At 42.1% G+C, this 23,459-nt stretch overlaps 2 protein-coding genes across 3 annotated transcripts in view; both read right to left on the reverse strand.

The window, feature by feature from the left end:
* LOC120059799 (calcipressin-3-like) overlaps nt 1–1,075 on the reverse strand; it is a 67,149-nt gene extending 66,074 nt beyond the window's left edge. The window contains exon 1 of the mRNA XM_039008847.1: nt 878–1,075. Coding sequence (XP_038864775.1) covers nt 878–1,075 — 198 coding nt within the window. The remainder of the gene's footprint in view (nt 1–877) is intronic.
* A 5,303-nt stretch (nt 1,076–6,378) lies between these two features.
* nipal3 (NIPA like domain containing 3) lies at nt 6,379–10,779 on the reverse strand. Of its 2 annotated transcripts, none has more exons than XM_039009170.1 (11): nt 10,578–10,779; nt 10,114–10,182; nt 9,812–9,983; nt 9,346–9,405; nt 8,850–8,995; nt 8,487–8,583; nt 8,050–8,185; nt 7,697–7,785; nt 7,539–7,602; nt 7,250–7,344; nt 6,379–6,854 (listed from the first exon to the last, which is right to left on the reverse strand). In XM_039009170.1, the coding sequence occupies exons 1-11, from the start codon at nt 10,620–10,622 to the stop codon at nt 6,661–6,663; spliced, it is 1,167 nt and encodes a 388-aa protein (XP_038865098.1). In that variant the 5' UTR covers nt 10,623–10,779; the 3' UTR covers nt 6,379–6,660. The 2 variants fall into 2 exon arrangements, with proteins under 2 accessions (XP_038865098.1, XP_038865097.1); XM_039009169.1 differs by having other exon boundaries at nt 7,241–7,344.
* Nucleotides 10,780–23,459: the final 12,680 nt, after the last annotated feature.

Raw genomic sequence — 23,459 nt, forward strand, 5'->3', positions numbered from 1 at the left:
TGGACAGGGCCCGTAGGTTCAGTTTAGGTGTGTGTGTCGGTGTGTGTGTGTGTGTGTGTGTGTGTGTGTGTGTGTGTGTGTGTGTGTGTGTGTGTGTGTGTGTGTGTGTGTGTGTGTGTGTGTGTGTGCGTCTGTGTGTGTGTGTGTGTGTGTGTGTGTGTGTGTGTGTGTGTGTGTGTGTGTGTGTGTGTGTGTGTGTGTGTGTGTACGATCTTGCAATAACTATATCATTGTACTGTATTCAGGCACAGGCCAAGTTAACCCCATGTGCATTCATACAATGATACCATTCTTACATGAGCACACATAACTCTGACAGAGGTGACTGAATATGGCAAGTGGCTCAGCTAGGGACAGTGTGTGATGTGTGAGTTATCATATCAGACCCCAGCATGGGATGTTTTCAGGCATCGATTGTCACCAATGAACCCTGTGGCAGCAGGTGTGCTTCCTGGGCCATTGGCAGCCACTGTGGGAGAGATGACTGAATTTGGCCAGGCTGAGGCTGTGTGAGGTGCAAATTCTAGCTAATAATGACATCATGCTATTTTTGGAACTTAATCCAGAACTAATGTAAGGTAACACACACATGCATGGATAGCGGTGGAGGCTGGTGGGAGGAGCTATAGGAGGACGGGCTCATTGTAATGGCTGGAATGGAATTCATGGAACGGAGTCAAACATGTTGTTTCCATATATTTGATGTGTTTGATACTGTTCCATTTATTCCATTCCAGACATTACATTGAACCTGTCCTCCTATAGCTCCTCCCACCAGCCTCCTCTGATGGATAGTCAGATAAAAAAAGTGAATTGCTCCCAACCAGGGGGTGTGGTGAAACCAAACCAGGAAGTGACATCATCACTAGTGTCTCACCCTGTGGCGGTCCTCCTCGAACACGGCCTCGTGGACGCTGCAGGCGAACAGGGCAGTGGGCAGCTCACTCAGGTCCATCATCTCTTCCTCTCCGTCCTCATTTTCCTCACATACCATGTCCTCCTCCTCCTCCTCTTCAGGGTCGCTGCTATAGGCCTCCGAGACATTGCTCCAGGCCTTGGCCCCCTCCCGCAGCATGGCCACCCAGGTCCAAAGACACAGAGGCAGGAAACAGAGGCGGAGAGGTGAGCTGCTGGGGGGGTTGAACTTTTCTGGGACTTCTAGCAGGGACAAGACTGGAGAGAGAGAGAAAGATACAAAAATAAAGTATTTTGTTTTTACTTGTCTCAAGTAATCAACTAATCTATCTATTGTATACATTGATGGTGCAATTTCCCTGCTCCTTGCATGGTCTCACAATCTTATGTCAGACAGACAGTTCTAGTCAACAAGTGATGAGAATATTGATCAAACCAGAACACTGCAGATATTCCTATTTGTCCTTATAGGTCTATGGGTGTTTCCCATTATAAGACCTCAACACAAGCATGTATTCCCTTCACCAGGGATCCCCAATTACATTCAGCAGTGGGCAGATTTTTCCTTGAGCAGATGGTAGGGAGGGGGGGGGGAACATAGTTATAAATAATTTGTACACTGCAAATTGACTGCAAGAATCCCAACCAGATATAATACTTGACAAAAACAGAATCATTTCAAACCTTGATCACATTGGGATACGATCACGTGTCTCTCTATTTATGCGTGGGAATACTTGGGAACAGATTTCCTAAATTAAAATCCCTTTGTACTGATTTCCTGGTGATTTCACAGTATTTTATGTCCAACATAAATAAAAGTGTTCAGAAAACATGAATGGGGGGCAAATAAAATCAACTGCTGGCCGAATTTGACACGCGGGGCGCCTATTGGTGAACCGGGGCCCTAAACAAATACATCAGTTGAGGATCATTTCTAAAGCTGTTGTGGGATAGGGTGACATCTGGCGGCCAATAGAAGGATAATTGAAGCACTACCTAACCTGGATTATAAATTAATACATTGTAATAAGAATTTACTATACCGTTCATAATCATAGTTGAGGAAGAAGTCCTTATACAATTTGTACAATTTAATGTATGCTGTCAAGCTGAAATACAATGATGTAGAGTACCAGTCAAAAGTTTGGACACACCTACTCATTCAAGGGTTTTTCTTTATTTTAACTATTTTCTACATTGTAGAATAAAAGTGAAGACATCAACACTATGAAATAACACATATGGAATCATGTAGTAACCAAAAAAGTGTTAAACAAAACAAAATATATTTTATATTTGAGATTCTTCAAAGTAGCCACCCTTTGCCTTGATGACAGCTTTGCACACTCTTGGTGTAACAGTATAACTTTAGTACGTCCCCTCGCCCCGACCTCGGGCGCGAACCAGGGACCCTCTGCACACATCAACAACAGTCATCCACGAAGCATCGTTACCCATCGCTCCACAAAAGCCGCGGCCCTTGCAGAGCAAGGGGAAACACTACTTCTAGGTTTCAGAGCAAGTGACGTAACTGATTGAAACGCTATTAGCGCGTACCCGCTAACTAGCTAGCCATTTCACATCCGTTACATTGGCATTCTCTCAACCAGCTTCATGAGGTAGTCACCAGGAATGCATTTCAATTATCAGGTGTACATTGTTGTTCTAAGTTAATCTGTGGGATTTCATTCCTTTATTAATGCGTTTGAGACAATCAGTTGTGTTGTGACAAGGTAGGGGTGGTATACAGAAGATAGCCCTATTTGGTAAAAGACCAAGTCCATATTATGGCAAGAACAGTTCAAATAAGCAAAGAGAAACGACAGTCCATCAATACTTTAAGACTTGAATCCAGAAAATGTCAAGAACTTTGAAAGTTTCTTAAAGTGCAGTCGCAAAAACCATCAAGTGCAATGATGAAACTGGCTCTCATGAGGACCGCCACAGGAAAGGAAGACCCAGAGTTACCTCTGTTGCAGAGGATAAGTTCGTTAGAGTTACCTCAGAAATTGCAGCCCAAATAAATGCTTCACAGAGTTCAAGTAACAGACATCTCAATATCAACTGTTCAGAGGAGACTGCGTGAATCAGGCCTTCATGGTCAAATTGCTGCTAAGAAACCACTACTAAAGGACACCAATAAGAAGAAGAGACTTGTTTGGGCCAAGAAACACGAGGAATGGACATTAGACCGGTGAAAATCTGTTCAAATTGGAGATTTTTGGTTCAAACCGCCGTGTTTTTGTGAGACGCAGAGTGGGTGAATGGATGATCTCCGCATGTGTGGTTCCCACCATGAAGCATGGAGGAGGAGGTACCAGCTTTGCTGGTGACACTGTCAGTGATTTATTTAAAATGTAAGGCATACTTAACCAGCACGGCTACCACAGCATTCTGTTGCGATACTCCATCCCATCTGGTTTGCGCTTAGTGGGACTATCATTTGTTTTTCAACAGAACAATGACATCCTCCAGGATGTGTAAGGGCTAACCAAGAAGGAGAGTGATGGAGTGCTGCATCAGATGACCTGGCCTCCACAATCACCCGACCTCAACCCAATTGAGATGGTTTGGGATGAGTTGGATAGCAGAGTGATGGAAAAGTAGCCAACAAGTGCTCAGCATATGTGGGAACTCCTTCAAGACTGTTGGAAAAGCATTTCAGGTGCTGGTTGAGAGAATGCCAAGAGTGTGCAAAGCTGCCATCAAGGCAAAGGGTGGCTACTTTGAAGAATCTCAAATATAAAATACTTTTTTTGTTTACAACATGATTCCATATGTGTTATTTCCTAGTTTTGATGTATTCACTATTATTGTATAATGTATAAAATCGTACAAATAAAGAAAAACCCTTGAATGAGTAGGTGTCCAAACTTCTGACTGGTAACGTAACTGTACATGCCATACTTTTCTTTCCAAACCGCAGAATAGCCTACAGACTACAACAAATTAGTAAACCAAAACTGCACAGCATGTCAACAACGCAAGGCTGTAACATTGTAGCCTAACGGAATATTTACTTATCTCTCTTTAAAAGCTACCGATTTGTTTCAAAACTTGTTACATAAGAGCAGCCAGATAAAAGCTTAGCGCGAGCTGAGCTGTCACTAAGGGCGAAACTCCATCAATGTCAAAATGACACACAGCGACATGTCAACGAATCAAAATCTCGCATATATTTACATATTTTTTTATAGTGACATAGACGGAATAGTGGCCTCTTGAAACGACTTACCACTATCATTGAGCAAAAATAAATATTCCAGAATGTCAATATGATTTCTGGTCAAGACAGTCCCTGTCGCCTGAAGAAAAACAGTTGGTTACAGTTGTTGATGTATCTCTCTGACGCAGTGTTTCTTTACATTAGATTATTGTACAATATCTGAGGCAGCCTACACCAGCACCGGTCACTGCCAGGTGAGACCAATGATAACCCAGCTGATGCGCTTTTCTACCAATGGTAATTGAGCAAGGGGAGGATGTTCGTGTTCAAGATTGGTGGCAAGCACGCAGTAAACACACGGCACACTGTACTTTACTGAAGCTCTTCGGTGATATATAGCGACAGTGACAATGGGTTGTAAATATTTGAGATAGTTAACATACCACAAAAACTGCATGACTAGGAAAATATCAAGTCAGAAAACTAATATTTCCGCAATTTCAGCTCACCTCAGAGGGCGAGATTCCAAATTGACTTGTTGCAGCTCATCCATCCTAGTGGAAAAACGACGACATTCTGTCATCACCAAAATTATATTTGGTTACCCTCCCAATTTAATGTTTCATATGGTCATATCTATACATGAATCTTTTGCATGAACGTCAGTAGTATATTATTTATTTGCTTACCTAGTTCATAATACAGCAGCAGTGGTGGCAATGAGGTTAAGGGTTACAAATCATTCATTACAGGAAGAAAACAATAGTATACTGTGAGCTCATTGGTCGTGCCAGTGCCACTGGATTTTCTATTCATAGAAAAGACTGGCAGAATGACAAACAACAAGTGTTGACCAGAGACATTAGTAGTCTATTGTAAATCAGCTCAGTCACTCATGGACATTTCTTCATATTGGTTTAGCTTGCACAGTGATACAAGGAAATGGTCATAACATCTATATAACTTAAGACATTCAGAATCCCATAAGTCCACATAATAAATTGCAGCTAAACTATGGTAGATTCCAACTTAAAAAACATATGTATTTAAAAAGAGCGGAAAAGTGGCGTCACACTCATTGACATTGTTATAAATGGACAGTGTGGTGAGCAGAACAGGGCCACAAAGCGTCTCAGAGTTAAAGTGCTGATCCAGGATTACATGGACAGGGTGGACCTGATCCTAGATCAGCACTCCCAGTCAGACGCTATGTAGATACGAAGCCCGAGCGTCAAATCCATTCCTAACACAAGAAGACCACTTGAGTAAAGCCTTCCAACCTTTATCATATGTTTCAAACACAATAAATATGTTTTTTTTTTTTACATCTTCCACCATTTCTTTCAGTTTTACATGAAATTCACACAATCATTGTGCATTTAAGACCATAGTCCCAACTACAACTTGCTGATTCAAATGCAACTAAAATAACTTCAAACAATAACAGTTTATAACCATTTTGGTCATTTTCGGATTAAGCAGTCGTACACCGTCTTGCTCGTCAGAGGCAGAATTGTGGGGTGACTTCAACTGCTCAAGCAAAATATACAAGGAAAACTGCAGACAGTATTCATTGGCAAGTCTATTGAAAGAAATCCTGCAGAAATGCATTAACATGGAATAAGTCACTCAATCTTATGTGGCGAACAGACAACAGCAGGGAGAAACAGGCAGGGTGCTTTAGTCTAAGGCACATTAATGTCCAAAGGTATGACATGATGTCTATGGGCCTGGATTGCGTGGATCCAGGTCGATGTTTGTCCGTGGTCAGTGACAACTTCAGGATACTTCAGTACCTTTCTTGGAATGATTTGCAGAAGTAAAGCTAATGTATCATTGCAGGAATAAAGCTAAAGTCTCATGGTTGAAATGCCCCTCATTGCAGTCCGGAGATAGGAAGACATTAAAAGAGGAGTGTGCAGCTCAGTTCAATTACTGTAGAGCAGGGGTCCCCAAACTTTCACTCAAACACCCCTTCCAGTTTTGGGGAACATCCCCCCCCATTTAAAGCAAATTTTCTCAAATTGCTATACATTTTGTCATGTTTAATGTGATATTTGAGTGACTCAAACATAAAATCTAAGGGCTAAAAAAAAACTATCTAGAAAATGTTAGCCGACATGGGCTAGTTGATCTGGACATTTCTGACAAGTTATACATAGCTCACTAAGGAAGGCAATGACTGACATGACAAGAGGAACTGATGATGCACTACCCAATTTAGAAATTGCACCTTCTGCATTCTGGGAGCCCCCCCCCAAAAAGAACAATAATAAATGTTTATTTTTTCTGGGGGGGGGGGGGGGGGGGGGGGGGGCACCCCACAGTTTGGGAACCACTGCTGTACAGCATGATTCTGACAACCCACAAAACACTTCCTTAATGTTATACATGGCCAGATGGGGGTAACATAGTAATGATGACATCATCCTACACTGAGTCTATGGTTACATCCCTATTCTGAACCCTTTTCCAGACGTGTGCACCACTTCAGGAGAAGGGTGGAGGATTGAGACGCAGCCTACGGGGGGGGGGGGGGGGGGGGGCATTGGTTTGAAGCACGTCTGAAGGGTGCCTCAGTCGTTCTTCAGGTCAGCCGAACTATAGGGGGCAGCGGTGGGACTGGGTGTGACTGCCAGCTGGTCATGATCCGGCTCTGGTAGAGTGGCGGGCACCACGCTGTCATTGTTAACCAGGGCACCATAGGAAAATGAACCGTTATAGTCCGGCTGCACCGCTCGCCAGCCCTTGTCGTGAATGGTGGGAATACCTGCGTTTAGGAAAAGGGGTGAGAATGACGTAAATTCATAACATAAGGTGAATCTATAACACAAGGCATATGTCATTAACTCAATGTGACTTTGAATTCATGGCAATGGTGCAGAGAAACCAATTGACCTATTGGCTTTTTGTTTCTAGATTTGTTTTTAAAATGTTCCCGTTAGATTGCCTGTGTCGCGTGGAGAACACCATGGTGGCATCAATCATAATTCACAGGTAGCTTTTTTTTGTTAACGTTGCTAGACAGTCAAGCGAGTTTTGATATCAAAGTCAGAAGATGCAAGGAATTTACCGTACAACGTCGGCAAGCTATTGAATTCGTATTGGGGACAATGGAGGGGGGGGGGGCATGCGTCGCGGCAAAGGGAACTGTACCTTCATTACCTTGCGACATGTCCATTGTCACATAAGGTTCAAAGGCCTTTAGCCTCTTCCTGTTCTTGGTGATCAGGAAGACTCCCAGGAAACAAGAGAAACATCTAATGAAGGACAGAGATAAGACATTACATGGCTATCAATCACATAGCACTTCCTATCATTAACTAATAGGAAAAAACAACCATCTCATTTGTTTAATCGTCTGATAGCCCTAGTTTTGGGGCCATATCACCATATGTCCAGTCTGACACATGTAAACATATAATAGTGGACAATTATAGAACAGCCTACTCACCCCAACAAAAACATGCATATGTGAAGAATGTCTTCGTGATTAAACTCCAGGTAAAATATGGCTCCTGTAAATGTGAAGGGAAAAAAAGACTGATGTTCACATCTTCTTGAGCTGTGATTCCACAGAGGTTAAATTGACAATGTCAGCAGCTCTCTTACCTGCGACAATGGCAAAGGACGTGGATAAGATGTAGTTTACACAGGCTATCATGGAGGAGTTGTACAGGTGAGTAGCCTGGGAGAGAAACCTGAGAGGATTCACAATGAGGTGGCAGTCAAACACAATACAAGTGTCTTACAAAGCATAAGACCTTATATATAATATAAACAATACATGTAGTTACCCTGTAGGCTACTCATGGAATACTTACCACATACAGTACTTACCACATACAGTACCAGTCAAAAGTTTGGACGCATTCATTTCACTGGGACTGTATATGCTCAAATATTTGTATTTTCTTGGAAAATGGAATGAAGGGTTAGCTAATGGTAACTGCCTGTGCACTCACGTAGCCTGGAAGACCACGGTGGCAACCATGCAGACAAACATGACGTAGAAGATGGGGTAGTTGAGCTGCATGGTGCCCTGGACGCTGAGAACCAGCATGCCTGCCACCGCTTTCACTGTGATGACCGTCACAGAACCTGGGGAAGAAGCACCATGCAGTAGGGTGGTTAACAAGCCCTTTAAAAAGAGAAACGTTAGTGAAAAGAGCAACTTTCAGTAAAGAGCAACTTTCATGAAAAACGTAACATTTTTTTTGAATTCCGTTGTTTAGACCCGAGTTCAATTCCTATCAAGCAAATATTGGACTGTTTTTCACAGCTCTACCTATCAGTGGGTTGAGGTCTTCACACACACACACACACCTTTGCTGTTCTCTGTTGCTGATAGTATTTTGTTGCTAAATATTGAACATTAATATTTTGCCGTCGTCCAACTTACCGAGCAGCGCCACCAGCAGGAGAATGACAACAAGGTAATTAGCGTTGCGCTGCTTGTAGAAGTACAGCAGAAGACAGAAGGTAATAATCTCCAGTAACTGTCCGTAGAAAACCCAAACAACAACAGGAGATATTACAGCAGGACATTGGCTCTTATAAATAGCCCATTTATCATAACTAACATAGAGGCGGGGGAAATCGGGTTGCCAAAGAAAACAACCTGGTGAAAAAAAGTTAGGCTCTTGTCCAGAGCGGCGTAAAATCGGATACTTCACCTTTCTGTGCATAATTAGAATGTATGTAGACTTAAGAGTATTTATGAAATCCCTCAATCCATTCTCCTATACAGAATCAAATGTCTTACCACATACAAGAGGAAGGGCCATCCTACGACCTGTTTCACTATGTTCTCCGCAGTAAGCTTCTGGTGATAGTTGGGTCCGAACGTGGCAAAGAGGTAGGTCCCGGCTACCGTCAAGATACATCCAAGGAAAGACAAAACGTATCGCTCTAGTCAAAGACAAGCATTCATGTTAGCATTAACATGCATTGTATAGAAATGCTTTTGGGACACAAACTTTCCAAATATGGGTTTTGTATTTCTAAAATGCTAGGTAAATGGCTGCATATACAGTACATTTTTTTTTATTGTTTTTGAATAACCATCCAAACAAATATTCAGAGACTTTTCGCCTATTTCCCCAAAATGGGGGGAATGGGCGAAAATCCATAGCAAATAGCAGCATGTGTAGTGGGACCAGTATTTGCATTGTCTCAGCATAATTTTCATACAATTTGCCAAAAGCAGAATGTCAGTTCCAACACCGAATCATAAAATGTAAAATACCCATTGAACTTACTTAAAAATTCTTTTGGCTTCCATTTCTCTCTCAGGAAAATGAAACCTAAGATTGAACTTGCTGAAAAGAAGAAAAAACAAAATGTTCATTAAACATGATTAAAATAAATGCCACATTACATGTAGGCATTGTTTGCTTTCCGAAATATCGATAATATAGTTATAAACAACTTCAATCTGGGACACATTTCCTTTTATTTCATGTCAACATTAAATTCCACATTCAGGGTTGTATTCATAAGTTGACACTGTTGCAAAACGTTTTGCACCGTAGAAAAAACATTAGCAACGGAAAACCGTTTTGTCCAAACGGGAAACGTTTTGCAATGAAAACAAGAGTTTCTTTTGGACAAATTCAGGTAGGTCGCTCCCCGTTCCGTTCGCTTCTCTTTGGTTTCTAGTGAATACACCCCCGGCTATGATAGGCCAAGCTCCCGAGCAGTGAGAGTGAAGTGTAATTTGCTTACCTATGACAGACACTGCATTCAATGGAGCGATTAGAGATAAAGGTGCAAAGGCATAGGAGACAAAGTTGGCTGCTTCTCCTAGAACGGTAAGTGCCAGGCCACACCACCATGTTTTGGTTCGGTAGAAGGCACGGGGGTCCTTAGTCCCTGCTAATGTTACATGGCTGTATTTCTGGAGAATTCAGGAAAATAAAGACTATTAAATAGAACCACTGTTGTACAAATATTGTGTCTCTTTGGACACCCACTCCTTGTTATATCCAAAACATACAACATGAGGGTTGGCAGTTGCCTGAGCTTACCTGAATGCTTACAGCGATGCTGACAAGCAAATTACCAAAAATGGCCAGCAAGGTTCCAATTAGGTTTTCCTGTAAATGCAAACAAACAAATCCATTCACTTAGGGGTCATAAATATTTCAAGAGACACTTCAAATATGTGGGCAGTGACACAGGTGACATGTAGGCCACACCCACATTATGTTATTGCATGGATACAGAGTGTATTAATGGAATGTGATATCTTCGAATGAATAAGACTAATCACAAAACTTTAAACGCCTTAATGTAACTAATAAAACAGGCAGTGGATCTAATAAACATGTTGGACATACTCATCCAGCTGTTTCAAGTTACAGACTGAACATTTGACAAAATGTATCTTAATGCATCGCTCTTTGGCTACATTTGACCATTTCTTTTTTTAAACTGCTATTTGCGGTTCATAACAGGATGTAACACTCGCCACGACGCATCATATTCTCACCGTATAGGAATCGCCGCCGACTGCAGTATATTCTACTCCCGCCATTCTGGTTGAGGAAAATATCTATTCATCAACAGCAGGCAAACATTTCCAGAGACATCATGTATCTGTCAAAATGCAACTTCAATCAATAAACAATAGCAATAGTTAATTTTCCAGTAAGTCCCTTCTACGAGAGGAACGCCATCTTTGGATGCTTGTACTTCCGGATTCTATTTTACACACAGCTGTTACGCATGACGCACAGAGATACATTTGAATGCCGCTGGAAGAAAGACCAAAAACAAACACCGATGCTGTGATAGAAAATGCGAGAGAAACCTTCAACTACAATCCTTTGGATGACTGGCGCGGTGATGGGGGACTACGAGAGCAATTTAGTAGATTGGAGTTGCATGCCCAAATGGTTTGTTCATCTTGCAAATAAAGAAGACAAATTCACCAAAAAAAATAAATTCGTGTGATTTATTTTGTGTGTAGGCCTATTGCTAATGGAAATTATTGCCACGAATTTAACAATAGTTGTTTTCTTGCCAATGTTGTTTATTTTGCATAATATGCTCCATTCAACTGTCGCACTGTCACATCAGTACAGTAGGCCGCGCCAACGAGCCACTTCTTCAAATAGGCTAAGAAAAGGCTACATGATGGAGGTAACTACCTATGTATGGAGTCAACACGTGCGTTTATTATTTACAGTATGAAGGAGTCTAGGTTTTTGCGTTTATTATTTACAATATGAAGTAGTCTAGGTTTTTGCGTTTATTATTTACAGTATGAAGGAGTCTAGTTTTTTGCGTTTATTATTTACAGTATGTTTTTTTTTTACCTCAATAAAAACTTATTTTATCATAATGGGAGAACAAATTGTAATAAATAACCACTACATTAAAGCTATACGCTTGCAAACCAGAGGTTCATAAAGTTTTATTCCAATGACTGTTCGTCTATCCACCACAACATACCTGTGACATGTGTAATGGTAGGATACAGCAATGTGTTCAATTTGGGATCGGCCTGTGCGTTGTACTTTCTATGGTGTTATTATTAAAACTGGGTGGTAACCGGGGCCACCCTGGTGACAGATCATCATAATCTGATGCCATTCAGTTATTTTTGACGTTGATTAATGAAACGCAAGCTTTGCTATTGTGCCATACAGTCCTACGGGCATTTGACAGGCCCTGCACTGCGTCACAGTCACCGGTTCCATACGCGTTCCCTGCAATTGTAGCTTTAGGCAAGGTCAACAGAGGGAGGGTGTATTGTGCCTGTGAAAGACGGGATGAAAATATTTGGCCCACCAATTTAACACACGGAGATCACGCCTGTACACCTGTTCTAGATGAGTCATGACTAACTAATTTGTTAAATGAAAATACATTCAGAGGATTTGCAAAGGGGACTGGAGAAAAGCCATGGTCAAATATAAATAATAAAACAAAGGTGAATGATGGAGATGGATACAATAAGCTAGCTATGTCACATTTATGACAAGATTGAGAAGGCTATGTCACATTTATGATAAGATGAAATATGTCAGACAGACAGACAGTCTTAATGTGAGGATGTATTACTATTTGTTACTTGTGGTGAATAAGCAAATAGATTACATGTAGTCTATATTTTGTATTTAGTTTGTTGGAAAAAACTGAACATTGTCATCTTCAACTTCAATCACCCACAAGATCTCATAGCAATATATGTCCAGTAGAGGGAGTACCTTTCCTGGGCTTCATTTTGTAGACTATTTGATCATGGAAAGTGTCCTCCTTACCTTGAGTAGGTGAATTCCATTATAAACGCAGACAAATAAAACATATATATATATATATGTGTGTGATTTGTATAAGTGATAGTTACAGCCCTGAAGCAAACAATTATTTTGTATTACTAATAACCAGAACAACTCTGCCTCTTGGATTTAGCCCACCCATGAACAAGAAGAGAATCAACCCTCATACTGTAGGAAGGATATTCCCTCACACGGGGACACAACAACACAAGCTGAGGGAATTGATGTGATACGTTGTCAATTTGCAGTTGGAAGTGTACTATCACTTTGCATAGAGAGCAGAGTTTTTAGTCAGACGGGAAATTGCCAATAGACTCACTCAATCATTGGGGACATGTAGCCAGTGTTGACAATAACTGACAAAGCCCATGGCAATGATGCTATGAGACACAGTGAATAACAAACTAAAGTTGGCACATTGACATGGATGAAAGCGAAGGTAAAAGGAGGAGAGGAGGAGAGCGCATAGATGCCAGAAGGAATTATACAATGAGCAAAGTGATCATGCTGTTTGTATGTGGTTGCTATGAAAGTGAACTGTGTTTGCGTGTGATCAGGGGTGTATTCATTCTCAAACGGAAACAAACGGAACGAAACGGGGATAAACATACCTGAATTTGTCCAATAATCTCTCGTTTGTAACTGTTGGTCTAATGACTACACCTTAGAACAGCTAGATGCAGGCAAGTGTGCAAGGTGGGATTGAATGTGTCACTGTCTGTCACCTTGATAACTTAAAAATGTCTTTTGACCTGTGTACCTACATTGAACACTTTCATTCGTAGGCTAGGTTGTTGCAACCTCATGATGTGTATAGGGAAAAGTTGAGTATCAAGTAGTATCCTAAACCTATCCATGTTACATTGAGCTGGGTGAATGGAATATGAATGACAGTCATCCAATATGCTGCAGTAGAAATAAGTCCATGTTTATGAAAATAAATTGTCCTCGCTCATCTTAAACAGCACCGCCTGACACGGATGTGTGTGTGACGCTTACTGCATCCATTTTTACTAAACAGTATGTTCTAAATAGTATGTAGTACGATTAGTACTCAGTATATAAGTATAAGTAAGTAGGCGAGACAGATTTCGAAACATGATCTGTGACTATGAATGAATATGTGTGTGTGTGTGTGTGTGTGTGTGTGTGTGTGTGTGTGTGTGTGTGTGTGTGTGTGTGTGTGTGTGTGTGTGTGTGTGTGAGCGTGTGTGTGTGTGTGTGAGCGTGTGTGTATGTGTGAGCATGTGTTTGCATATGAGTGTGTGTGAGCGTGTATGTGCATATGAGTGTGTGAGTGTGTGTGTGTGTGAGCGTGTGTGTGCATATATGAGTGTGGGTGTGTGTGTGTTTGTGAGCGTGTGTGTGCATATATGAGTGTGTGTGCATATATGAGTGTGTGTGTGTGTGTGTGTGTGTGTGTGTGTGTGTGTGTGTGTGTGTGTGTGTGTGTGTGTGTGTGTGTGTGTGTGTGTGTGTGTATGCATATATGAGTGTGTGTGTGTGGGGGGTCCTGGGGCTATGCGCCAAAGGGGAGAGGGTCCATCTTACTCGGGCCCTTAGAGGGTCATACATACTGCATAGTGGACCGACCAGTTCAGTTTACCACCTGTATCCGCCCACCTATAACAACCGTTGGAGTTTCTACAGCTGTTGAGCTATCTAGCTATGATAGCCCACAGGGGGTAAGGGAGGATCAATCCGCTACTCCAAAAAACAATCCCCTAATATTTTGTCATTGTAATAGCTTTGAATGCAAACAACTTCCTGGTTCTACAGTCAAGGTTAAAGGCGAGCTGCAGGTCGTTTTACTGGGGGGTTGAATGGGTAGGACTGGAGAAAGGTTGTGGCGTTTCATAAGCCCCAGTAGAAGGTGTGACTCGCACAGTCGTGGATGTGGGGGGGGGGGGTGCATTAAGATGTTGGTCTAATGCGCTATGACGGATGCAGTGTCAAAGTAAAGTGTTGGGATCAGAGGTGATGTATAGGATTCAGGGATAGTGTTGGGATCAGTAGGGGTGTGTAGAAGTTAGGGTTAGTGTTGGGATCAGAGGGGATGTGTAGGAGTTAGGGTTAGTGTTGGGATCAGATGTCATGTGTAGGATTCAGGGATAGTGTTGGGATCAGTAGGGGTATGTAGGCGTTATGTTATGTGTTGGAGTCCTCTCATCACACCATTGTCTTTTTTGCTGCATCTCACATTTAACATTGTTCTGTCTTTGGGGCAAGAGATATTGTGTTTTGTTTTGGATGTTTGGGAGGTAAAGCACATGATTGATGGTGTGTGTGTTCGTGTCTGTGTGTCTGTTTATGTTCATGCGTGCTAATATTTATATTGTCATATATAACATTCTATTATTTATGTTATCATATTTAACTATCTAATATTTATATTGTCATATATAACTGTCTAATATTTATATTGTCATATTTAACTGTCTAATATTTATATTGTCATATTTAACTATCTAATATTTATATTGTCATATATAACATTCTATTATTTATGTTATCATATTTAACTATCTAATATTTATATTGTCATATATAACTGTCTAATATTTATATTGTCATATTTAACTGTCTAATATTTATATTGTCATATTTAACTATCTAATATTTATATTGTCATATTTAACTATCTATTATTTATGTTATCATATTTAACAATCTAATATTTATGTTGTCATATATAACTATATATTATTTATATTGTCATTTAACTATCTAATATTTATATTATGTCATATATATCTATTATTTATGTTGTCATATTTAACTATCTTTTATTTATGTTATGTCATATTTAACTATCTTTTATTTATGTTATGTCATGTTTAACTATCTATTATTTATATTTATGTATCCATTTTTTATATTGTCATATATAACTATCGCGTTTAGCTATATGGATGTCACTCATTCTCGTTTGCCATCCTTGGTTGCCATGCGTTGGTTGCCATGCGTTGGCGATGCCCACCATCTCCGTAGGAATGCACATCAGTTGGTGTTGGTGACAAGTGTCCCTAAAGTACACTTTCATCAGACAAACCAGTTTCAAAAAGCAAACAATCCTGCAGGCGGCCAAAACATTCGTCTCTAATCATGGCTGAAGAATACATGTACATTAGGAAAAACAAGAGGAAGGAAGGGTATGTTATTACTGTACAGCATGTCACTTTTTCAGGAAGGCTGTTTGGTTTCCTTTTGAGCAATGAGGTGGTACTCCATTTTGCAGAGGAATGTTGTGTCGTTATGAGGTAGTGGCAGAGCAGGAATTTCTTAAATCCTTTCTACCTGTCCTGACTTGTCTCCTTGCACGTTCAGGAATACAGAGGCTTTGATTCATAAAGGTGACGGTGACAGTGGCAATGCTAGGAAGAACATTATAGGAATGGTTTGGGTGGGTGTGATTGTGCATACCTTTGCCTTGAGTATGACTTTAATTATGATTCTGCATTGATTGGATCATTATGTTTGTTTTAGGACAAGCACCCATCGGGAACATTGCTTTCGGAAGCATGTGCCAATTTAACAATCTCTTAATCTTAAAGACTACCCTCAAATTATCAGGTAATTTCCTGTTCAATGGGGCTTTTTTTTGAGGTTGAGAAGTCGATAGCCCCATTGAGAGGCTGTTACTTACGCATCTACAACTGTTGATGCTCACTATCAAACTCTTTTCCTTGAGATGTCTTTAAATGTGGAATTCAGGCAGTATGAAATCCTCTTCATTACATTCCTTCTATTCCTTAAATAGCTACTCTGCCAGTCCAGAACATTCTATTATTAGTAACAGCGTGCAACCTCTATGTCCTCGTATCACTGACCTTACATATGTTTATTTATTTATTTTTATAACCTTTATTTAACTATGCAAGTCAGTTAAGAACAAATTCTTATTTACAATGACAGCCTACAGGGGAACAGTGGGTTAACTGCCTTGTTCAAGGGGAACGACAGATTTCTACCTTGTCAGCTCGGAGATTCAATGCAGCAACCTTTCGGTTACTGGCCCAACGCTCTAACCACTAGGCTACCTGCCGCCCCAGGTTCACTACCTATCATATGCCAGGTCATCTACATAATAAAGCTCATATGTCTTCACTGTATTGAGTTACCAAACAAAACCTCTGAAGCCCAGATTTCTAAAGGCAGCAGCACGATCCCAGCGCCTGGCCATATAGAACATGATATGGATCATTGGTCTCAGAAAGTGTAATCATTAGGACTTGAACAAAACCACTCAAATCCCTGTCCTTCCATCCCGCCAGGCCCATAAGCCCGAAAATGTATTGTCCTGCCGTAGGGACAGTGTAGCCGTACCTGCTGAGTAGAAACAGGAGTCAACCTGCTCAGTAGAAACACAGGAGTCAACCTGCTCAGTAGAAACAGGAGTCAACCTGCTCAGTAGAAACAGAGGAGTCAACCTGCTCAGTAGAAACAGAGGAGTCAACCTGCTCAGTAGAAACAGGAGTCAACCTGCTCCTCAGTAGAAACAGAGGAGTAAACTCGACTCCGTAGAAACAGAGGAGTCAACTGCTCAGTAGAAACAGAGGAGTCAACCTGCTCTCAGTAGAAAGAAACAGGACGTCAACAGCTCATTAGAAACAGAGGAGTCAACTGACTAAGTAGAAACAGGATTGTCAACCTGATCAGTAGAAAAACAGAGGATTAAACTGCTCAGTAGAAACAGAGAGTCAACTTGCTCAGTAGAAACAGAGGCGCAACCGCTCAGTAGAAAACAGAGGAGTCAACGCCCTTCTCAGTTAGAAAAAGTAGTCAACCTGCTTAGTAGAACAGAGGAGTCAACTGCTCCGTAGAAACAGAGGAGCAACCTGCTCATTAGAAACAGAGTAGAACCTGCTCATTAGAAAACAGGAGTCAACCTGCTCAGTAGAAACAGGGAGCAACCCGTTCAGTAGACGAGGAGTCAACCTGTAGAAACAGAGGAGTCAACCTGCTCATTAGAAACAGAGGAGTCAACCTGCTCAGTAGAAACAGAGGAGTCAACCTGCTGAGTAGAAACAGAGGAGTCAACCTGCTCATTAGAAACAGAGGAGTCAACCTGCTCAGTAGAAACAGAGGAGTCAACCTGCTCAGTAGAAACAGAGGAGTCAACCTGCTCAGTAGAAACAGGAGTCAACCTGCTCAGTAGAAACAGAGGAGTCAACCTGCTCAGTAGAAACAGAGGAGTCAACCTGCTCAGTAGAAACAGAGGAGTCAACCTGCTCAGTAGAAACAGAGGAGTCAACCTGCTCAGTAGAAACAGGAGTCAACCTGCTCAGTAGAAACAGAGGAGTCAACCTGCTCAGTAGAAACAGGAGTCAACTGCTCAGTAGAACAGAGGAGTCAACCTGCTCTTAGAACAGAGAGTAACTGCTCAGTAGAAACACAGGAGTCAACCTTGCTCATTAGAAACAGAGGAGTCAACCCTGCTCTTAGAAACAGGAGTCAACCTGCTTCAGTTAGAAACAGAGGAGTCAACCTGCTCATTAGAAACAGAGGATCAAACTGCCTCAGTAGAAACAGGAGGAGTCAACCTGCTCAGTAGAAACAGGAGTCAACCTGCTCAGTAGAAACAGGAGTCAACCTCTCCTCTGCTCAGTAGAAAACAGGAGGAGCAACCTGCTCTCAGTCGAGTAAGATAAGAAACAGAGGAGTCAACAACATGAACTCGTTAGAAACAGGAGTCAAACACTGCCCGCTCAGTAGAAACAGAGGAGTCAACCTGTCAGTAAGAAACAGAGGAGTCAACCTTCTCAGTTAGAAACAGAGGAGTCAACCTGCTCAGTAGAAACAGGAGTCAACCTGTCTCAGTAGAAACGAGGAGTCAAACTGCTCATTAGAAACAGAGGATCAACCTGCCCAGTAGAAACAGAGGAGTCAACCTGCTCAGTAGAAAACAGACGGAGGGCAACCTGCTCAGTAGAAACGAGGAGTCAACTGCTCAGTAAAACAGAGGAGTCAACCTGTCTCAGTAGAAAAAGAGGAGTCAACTGCTCAGTAGAAACAGAGTCAACCTGCTCAGTAGAAAAGATAACCTCTCAGTAGAGGGAGGGACAAGGAGTCAACCTGCTCAGTAGAAACAGAGGAGTCAACCTGCTCTGTAGAAACAGGAGTCAACCAGCTCATTAGAAACAGAGGAGTCAACCTGCTCAGTAGAAAGAAAACAGAGGAGTCAACTCTCAGTAGAAACAGGAGTCAACCTGCTCAGTAGAAAACAGAGGATCAGTCAACAATAGCCTCAGTAGAAACAGAGGAGTCAACCTGCTCCTTAGAAACAGGAGTCAAACCTGCTCAGTAGAAACAGAGGAGTCAACCTGCACAGTAGAAAACAGAGGAGTACAACCTGCTCAGTAGTAAAACATGGAGTCATAAACCTGCTTCAGTTTAGAAACAGAGTGATGTCAAACCTGACTCAGTAGAAACAGAGGATAGTCAACCTGCCGCTGTAGAAAGAAAAGGAGTCCAACTCCGCTCATTAGAAACAGAGGAGTCAACCTGCTGGAGATCCTTAATGGCATACGTACTATAATTAGGCTGAATACAATTGAGGAGGTTTTGGGGCTTAAGGGTCCTGCTCCGTGTGTGTGTGTGTGTGTGTGTGTGTGTGTGTGTGTGTGTGTGTGTGTGTGTGTGTGTGTGTGTGTGTGTGTGTGTGTGTGTGTGTGTGTGTGTGTGTGTGTGTGTGTGTGTTTGTTTGTGTGCAGAGGTGAGTAATGTCCTCGTAAGTCACAGTAGCAACGGGACAGTGTTGCCATGACTGTACCGCGTGTAACATTATGGACAGTGTTGCCATGACTGTTATACCGCTGTAACATATGACAGTTTGCCATGACTGTTACCGCTGGATCACATTATGGACAGTGTTGCCATAGGTAACGCTGATAACATTATTGACAGTGTTGCCATGACTGTACACTTGTAACATTGTGACAGTGTTGCCATGACTGATACCAGCTGTAAACATTATGACAGGTTGTCCACGACTGTACGCTTGTAACATTATGACAGTGTTGCCATGACTGTACCGCTGTAACATTATGACAGTGTTGCCATGGACTGTACCGCGTAACATATGACAGTGTCGCCATGACTACCGCTGTAACAGTATGACAGTGCTGCATGAATGTACCCGCTGTAACATTAGACAGGTGTTGCCATGACTGTACCGCTGTCCATTATGGACATGAGTGTTTGCCATGACTGTACGCTGTAACATTCTGGACAGTGTTGCCCATGACTGTATCGCGTTAACATTATGACAGTGTTGCCATGATGATACGCCTTGTAACATTATGGACAGTGTTTGCCATGACGGTACCGCGTAACCATTATGACAAGTGTTGCCATGACTGCTACCGCTGTAACATTATGACAAGTTGTGCCAGACCTGTACCGCTGTAAAATTATGACAGTGTTGCCATGGACTGTCGCGTAAGTTAGACAGTGTTGCCATGACTGTACCGCTGTAACATTATGACAGTGTTGCCATGACTTGTACCGCTGTAACATTATGACAGTGTTTAGCCATACTGATTACCGCGGTAACATTATGGACAGTGTTGCCATGACTGTACCGCTGTAACATTATTGACAGTGTTGCCATGACTGTACCGCGTACATTCTGACAGTGTTTGCCATGGACTGTACGCTGTAACATTAGGGACCAGTGTTGCCCGGACTGTATCGCGGTAAACATTGACAGTGTGCCATGACTGTACCCGCTGAACCATTAGACAGTGTTGCCATGACTGTAACGCTGTAACATTCTGACAGTGTTGCCACATGACTGTATCGCTGTAACATTATAGACAGTGTTGCCATGACTGTAATCGCTGTAACATTATGGACAGTGTTGCCATGACTGTACCACCGTAAACATTATGAATGACTGTATCGCTGAACATTATACAGTCCTGCCATGACCTGTACCGCTGTAAACCATTATGACAGTGTTGCCATGACTGTACCGCTGTAACATTATGACAGTGTTGCCATGTACCTGTACCGCTGTAACATTAGCAGTGTTTGCCATGACTGTTACGCTGTCACGTTATGACAGTGTTGCCATGACTGTACCGACTGTAACATTCTGGACCGGTTGCCATGACTACCGCTTGTTGTAACATTATGAACAGTGTTGCCAATGACTGATACCGCTGTAACATTATGAACAGTGTTGCCATGACTGTCACCGCTATAACATTATGACAGTGTTGCCATGACTGTACCGCTGTAACATTATTGACAGTGTTGCCATGACTGTACCGCTGTACGTTATGACAGTGTTGCCATGACTGTACCGCTGTCACATTCTGACAGTGTTGCCATGACTACCCGCTGAACATTATGACAGTGTTGCCTATGACTGTATCGCGTAACATTATGACAGTGTGCCATGACTGTTACCGCTGTAACACTTATGACAGTGTTGCCATGACATGTACACGCTGTAACATTATGACAGTGTTGCCAAGGACTGTACCGCTGTAACATTATGACATGTTGCCATGACTGTACCGCTGAACTGTTATGACAGTTGTTTTGCCATGACTGTACCCTGTAACATTGTGACAGTGTTGCCATGAATACCGCTGTAACATTATGACCAGTGTTGCCATGACTTGCTACCGCTGTAATATGACGTGTTGCCATGATGTACGCTGTAACATTATGACAGTCCGACCACTGTAGCTGCTATGACAGTGTAACGACTGTAGCTGTAACATTATGACAGTGTTGCCATGACTTACCGCCTGTAACATTATGACAGTGTTGCCATGACTGTTACCGCGCTGTAACATTATGGACAGTGTTGCCATGACTGTACCGCTGTAACATTATGACAGTGTTGCCATGACGTACCGCTGTAAAAATTGGACAGTGTTGCCATGACTGTACGCTGTAACATTATGACAGTGTTGCCATGATGCTACCGCTGTAAACATTATGACAGTGTTGCCCATGACTGTACCGCTGTAACATTATGACAGTGTATTGCCATGACTGTACCGCTGTAACATTATGACAGTGTTGCCAGACTGGTACCGCCTGTAACATTATGATAGCCATGACTGTACCGCTGTAACATATGACAGTGTTGCCATGACTGTACCGCTGTAAACATTATGGACAGTGTTGCCATGACTGTACCGCTGTAACATTATGACAGTGTTGCCATGACTGTACCGCTTGTAACATTATGACAGTGTTGCCAGACTGTACCGCTGTAACATTAGTGACAGTAGTTGACATGACTGGTACGCCTGTAACATTATGACAGTGTTGCCATGACTGTACCGCTGTAACATTATGACAGTGTTGCCATGACCTTTACCGACTGTAACATTATGACAGTTGCCATGACTGTACCGCTGTAACATTATGATCAGTGTTGCCATGACTGTTACCGCTGTAACATTATGACAGTGGTTATGACTGTACCCTGTAACTTATGACAGTGTTGACATCGACTGTACCGCTGTAACATTATGACAGTGTTGCCATGACTGTATCGCTGTAACATTATGACAGTGTTGCCATGACTGTACCGCTGTAACATTATGACAGTGTGCCATGACTGTACCGCGTAACATTATGACAGGTGTTGCCATGACTGTACGCTGTAACAATATGACAGTGTGCCATGACTTACCGCTGTAACATCTATGACAGTGTTGCACATGACTGTACGCTGTAACATTATGACAGTGTTGCCATGACTGTACCGCTGTAACATTATGACAGTGTTGCCATGACGCTACGCTTGTAACATGACAGTGTTTGCCATGACTGTACCGCTGTAAATTATGACAGTGTTGCCATGACGTACCGCTGTAACATTATGACAGTGTTGCCATGACTGTACTCGCTTGTAACATTATGACAGTGTGCCATGACTGTACGCGTTGAACATTATGACAGTGTTGCCATGACTGTACCGCGTATACATTATGACAGTGTTGCCAGACTGTACGCTGTAACATTATGACAGTGTGCCATGACTGTATAGCTGTAACTTATGACAGTGTTGCCATGACCGACTCAGCGCTGTAACATTATGACAGTGTTGCCATGACTGTATCGCTGTAACATTATGACAGTGTTGCCATGACTGTACCGCTGTAACATTATGACAGTGTTGCCATGACTGTACCGCTGTAACATTATGACAGTCCATGAGCTGCTACCCCGCTGTAACATTATGACAGTGTTGCCATGACGTAGCTGTAACATTATGACAGTGTGCCATGACTGTACCGCTTGTAACATTAGACAGTGTTGCCATGACTGTACGCTGTAACATATGACCAGTGTTGCCATGACTGTACGCTGTAACATTATGACAGTGTTGCCATGACTGTACCGCTGTAAACATTACTGACAGTGTTGCCATGACGTACGCTGTAACATTTATGGACAGTGTTGCCCTGACTAACCGCTGTAACATTATGACAGTGTTGCCATGACTGTACCGCCTTGTAACAGTATGACAGTGTTGCCATGACTGTACCGCTGTAAATTATGACAGATGTGCCTGATGTGCGTACTTTGGATTTTACCGCTGTAAACATTATGACAGTGTTGCCATGACTGTTATCGCTGTAACATTATGACAGTGTGTGCCATGACTGTATACAGCTGTAACATTAGACAGTGTTGACCATGACTGATCGCCTGTAACATATGACAGTGTTGCCAATGACTGTACCCCGCTCTTCTTGTACCATTTGACCAGTGTTGCCATTGGACTGTTACGTTCTGTTCTTGTAACATTATGACAGTGTTGCCATGACACGTACCGCTGTAACGGCATGTATGACAGTGTTGCCATGACTTATGTAACGCTGTGTAAACATTATATGACAGTGTGGCCATGACTGTACCGCTGTTAACATTATGACAGTGTTGCCATGAAGTACCGCTAGTAACATTATTTGACAGTGCTGTTGCCATGACTGTACCGCTGTAACATTATGACAGTGTTGCCATGACGGTACCAGCTGTAACATTATGACAGTGTTGCCATGACTGTTACCGCTTTGTAACATTATGAAGGGTTGCCATGACTGTAACCGTCG

The sequence above is a fragment of the Salvelinus namaycush genome, chromosome 15, assembly GCF_016432855.1.
Source record: "Salvelinus namaycush isolate Seneca chromosome 15, SaNama_1.0, whole genome shotgun sequence".
NCBI classification, from domain to species: domain Eukaryota; kingdom Metazoa; phylum Chordata; class Actinopteri; order Salmoniformes; family Salmonidae; genus Salvelinus; species Salvelinus namaycush.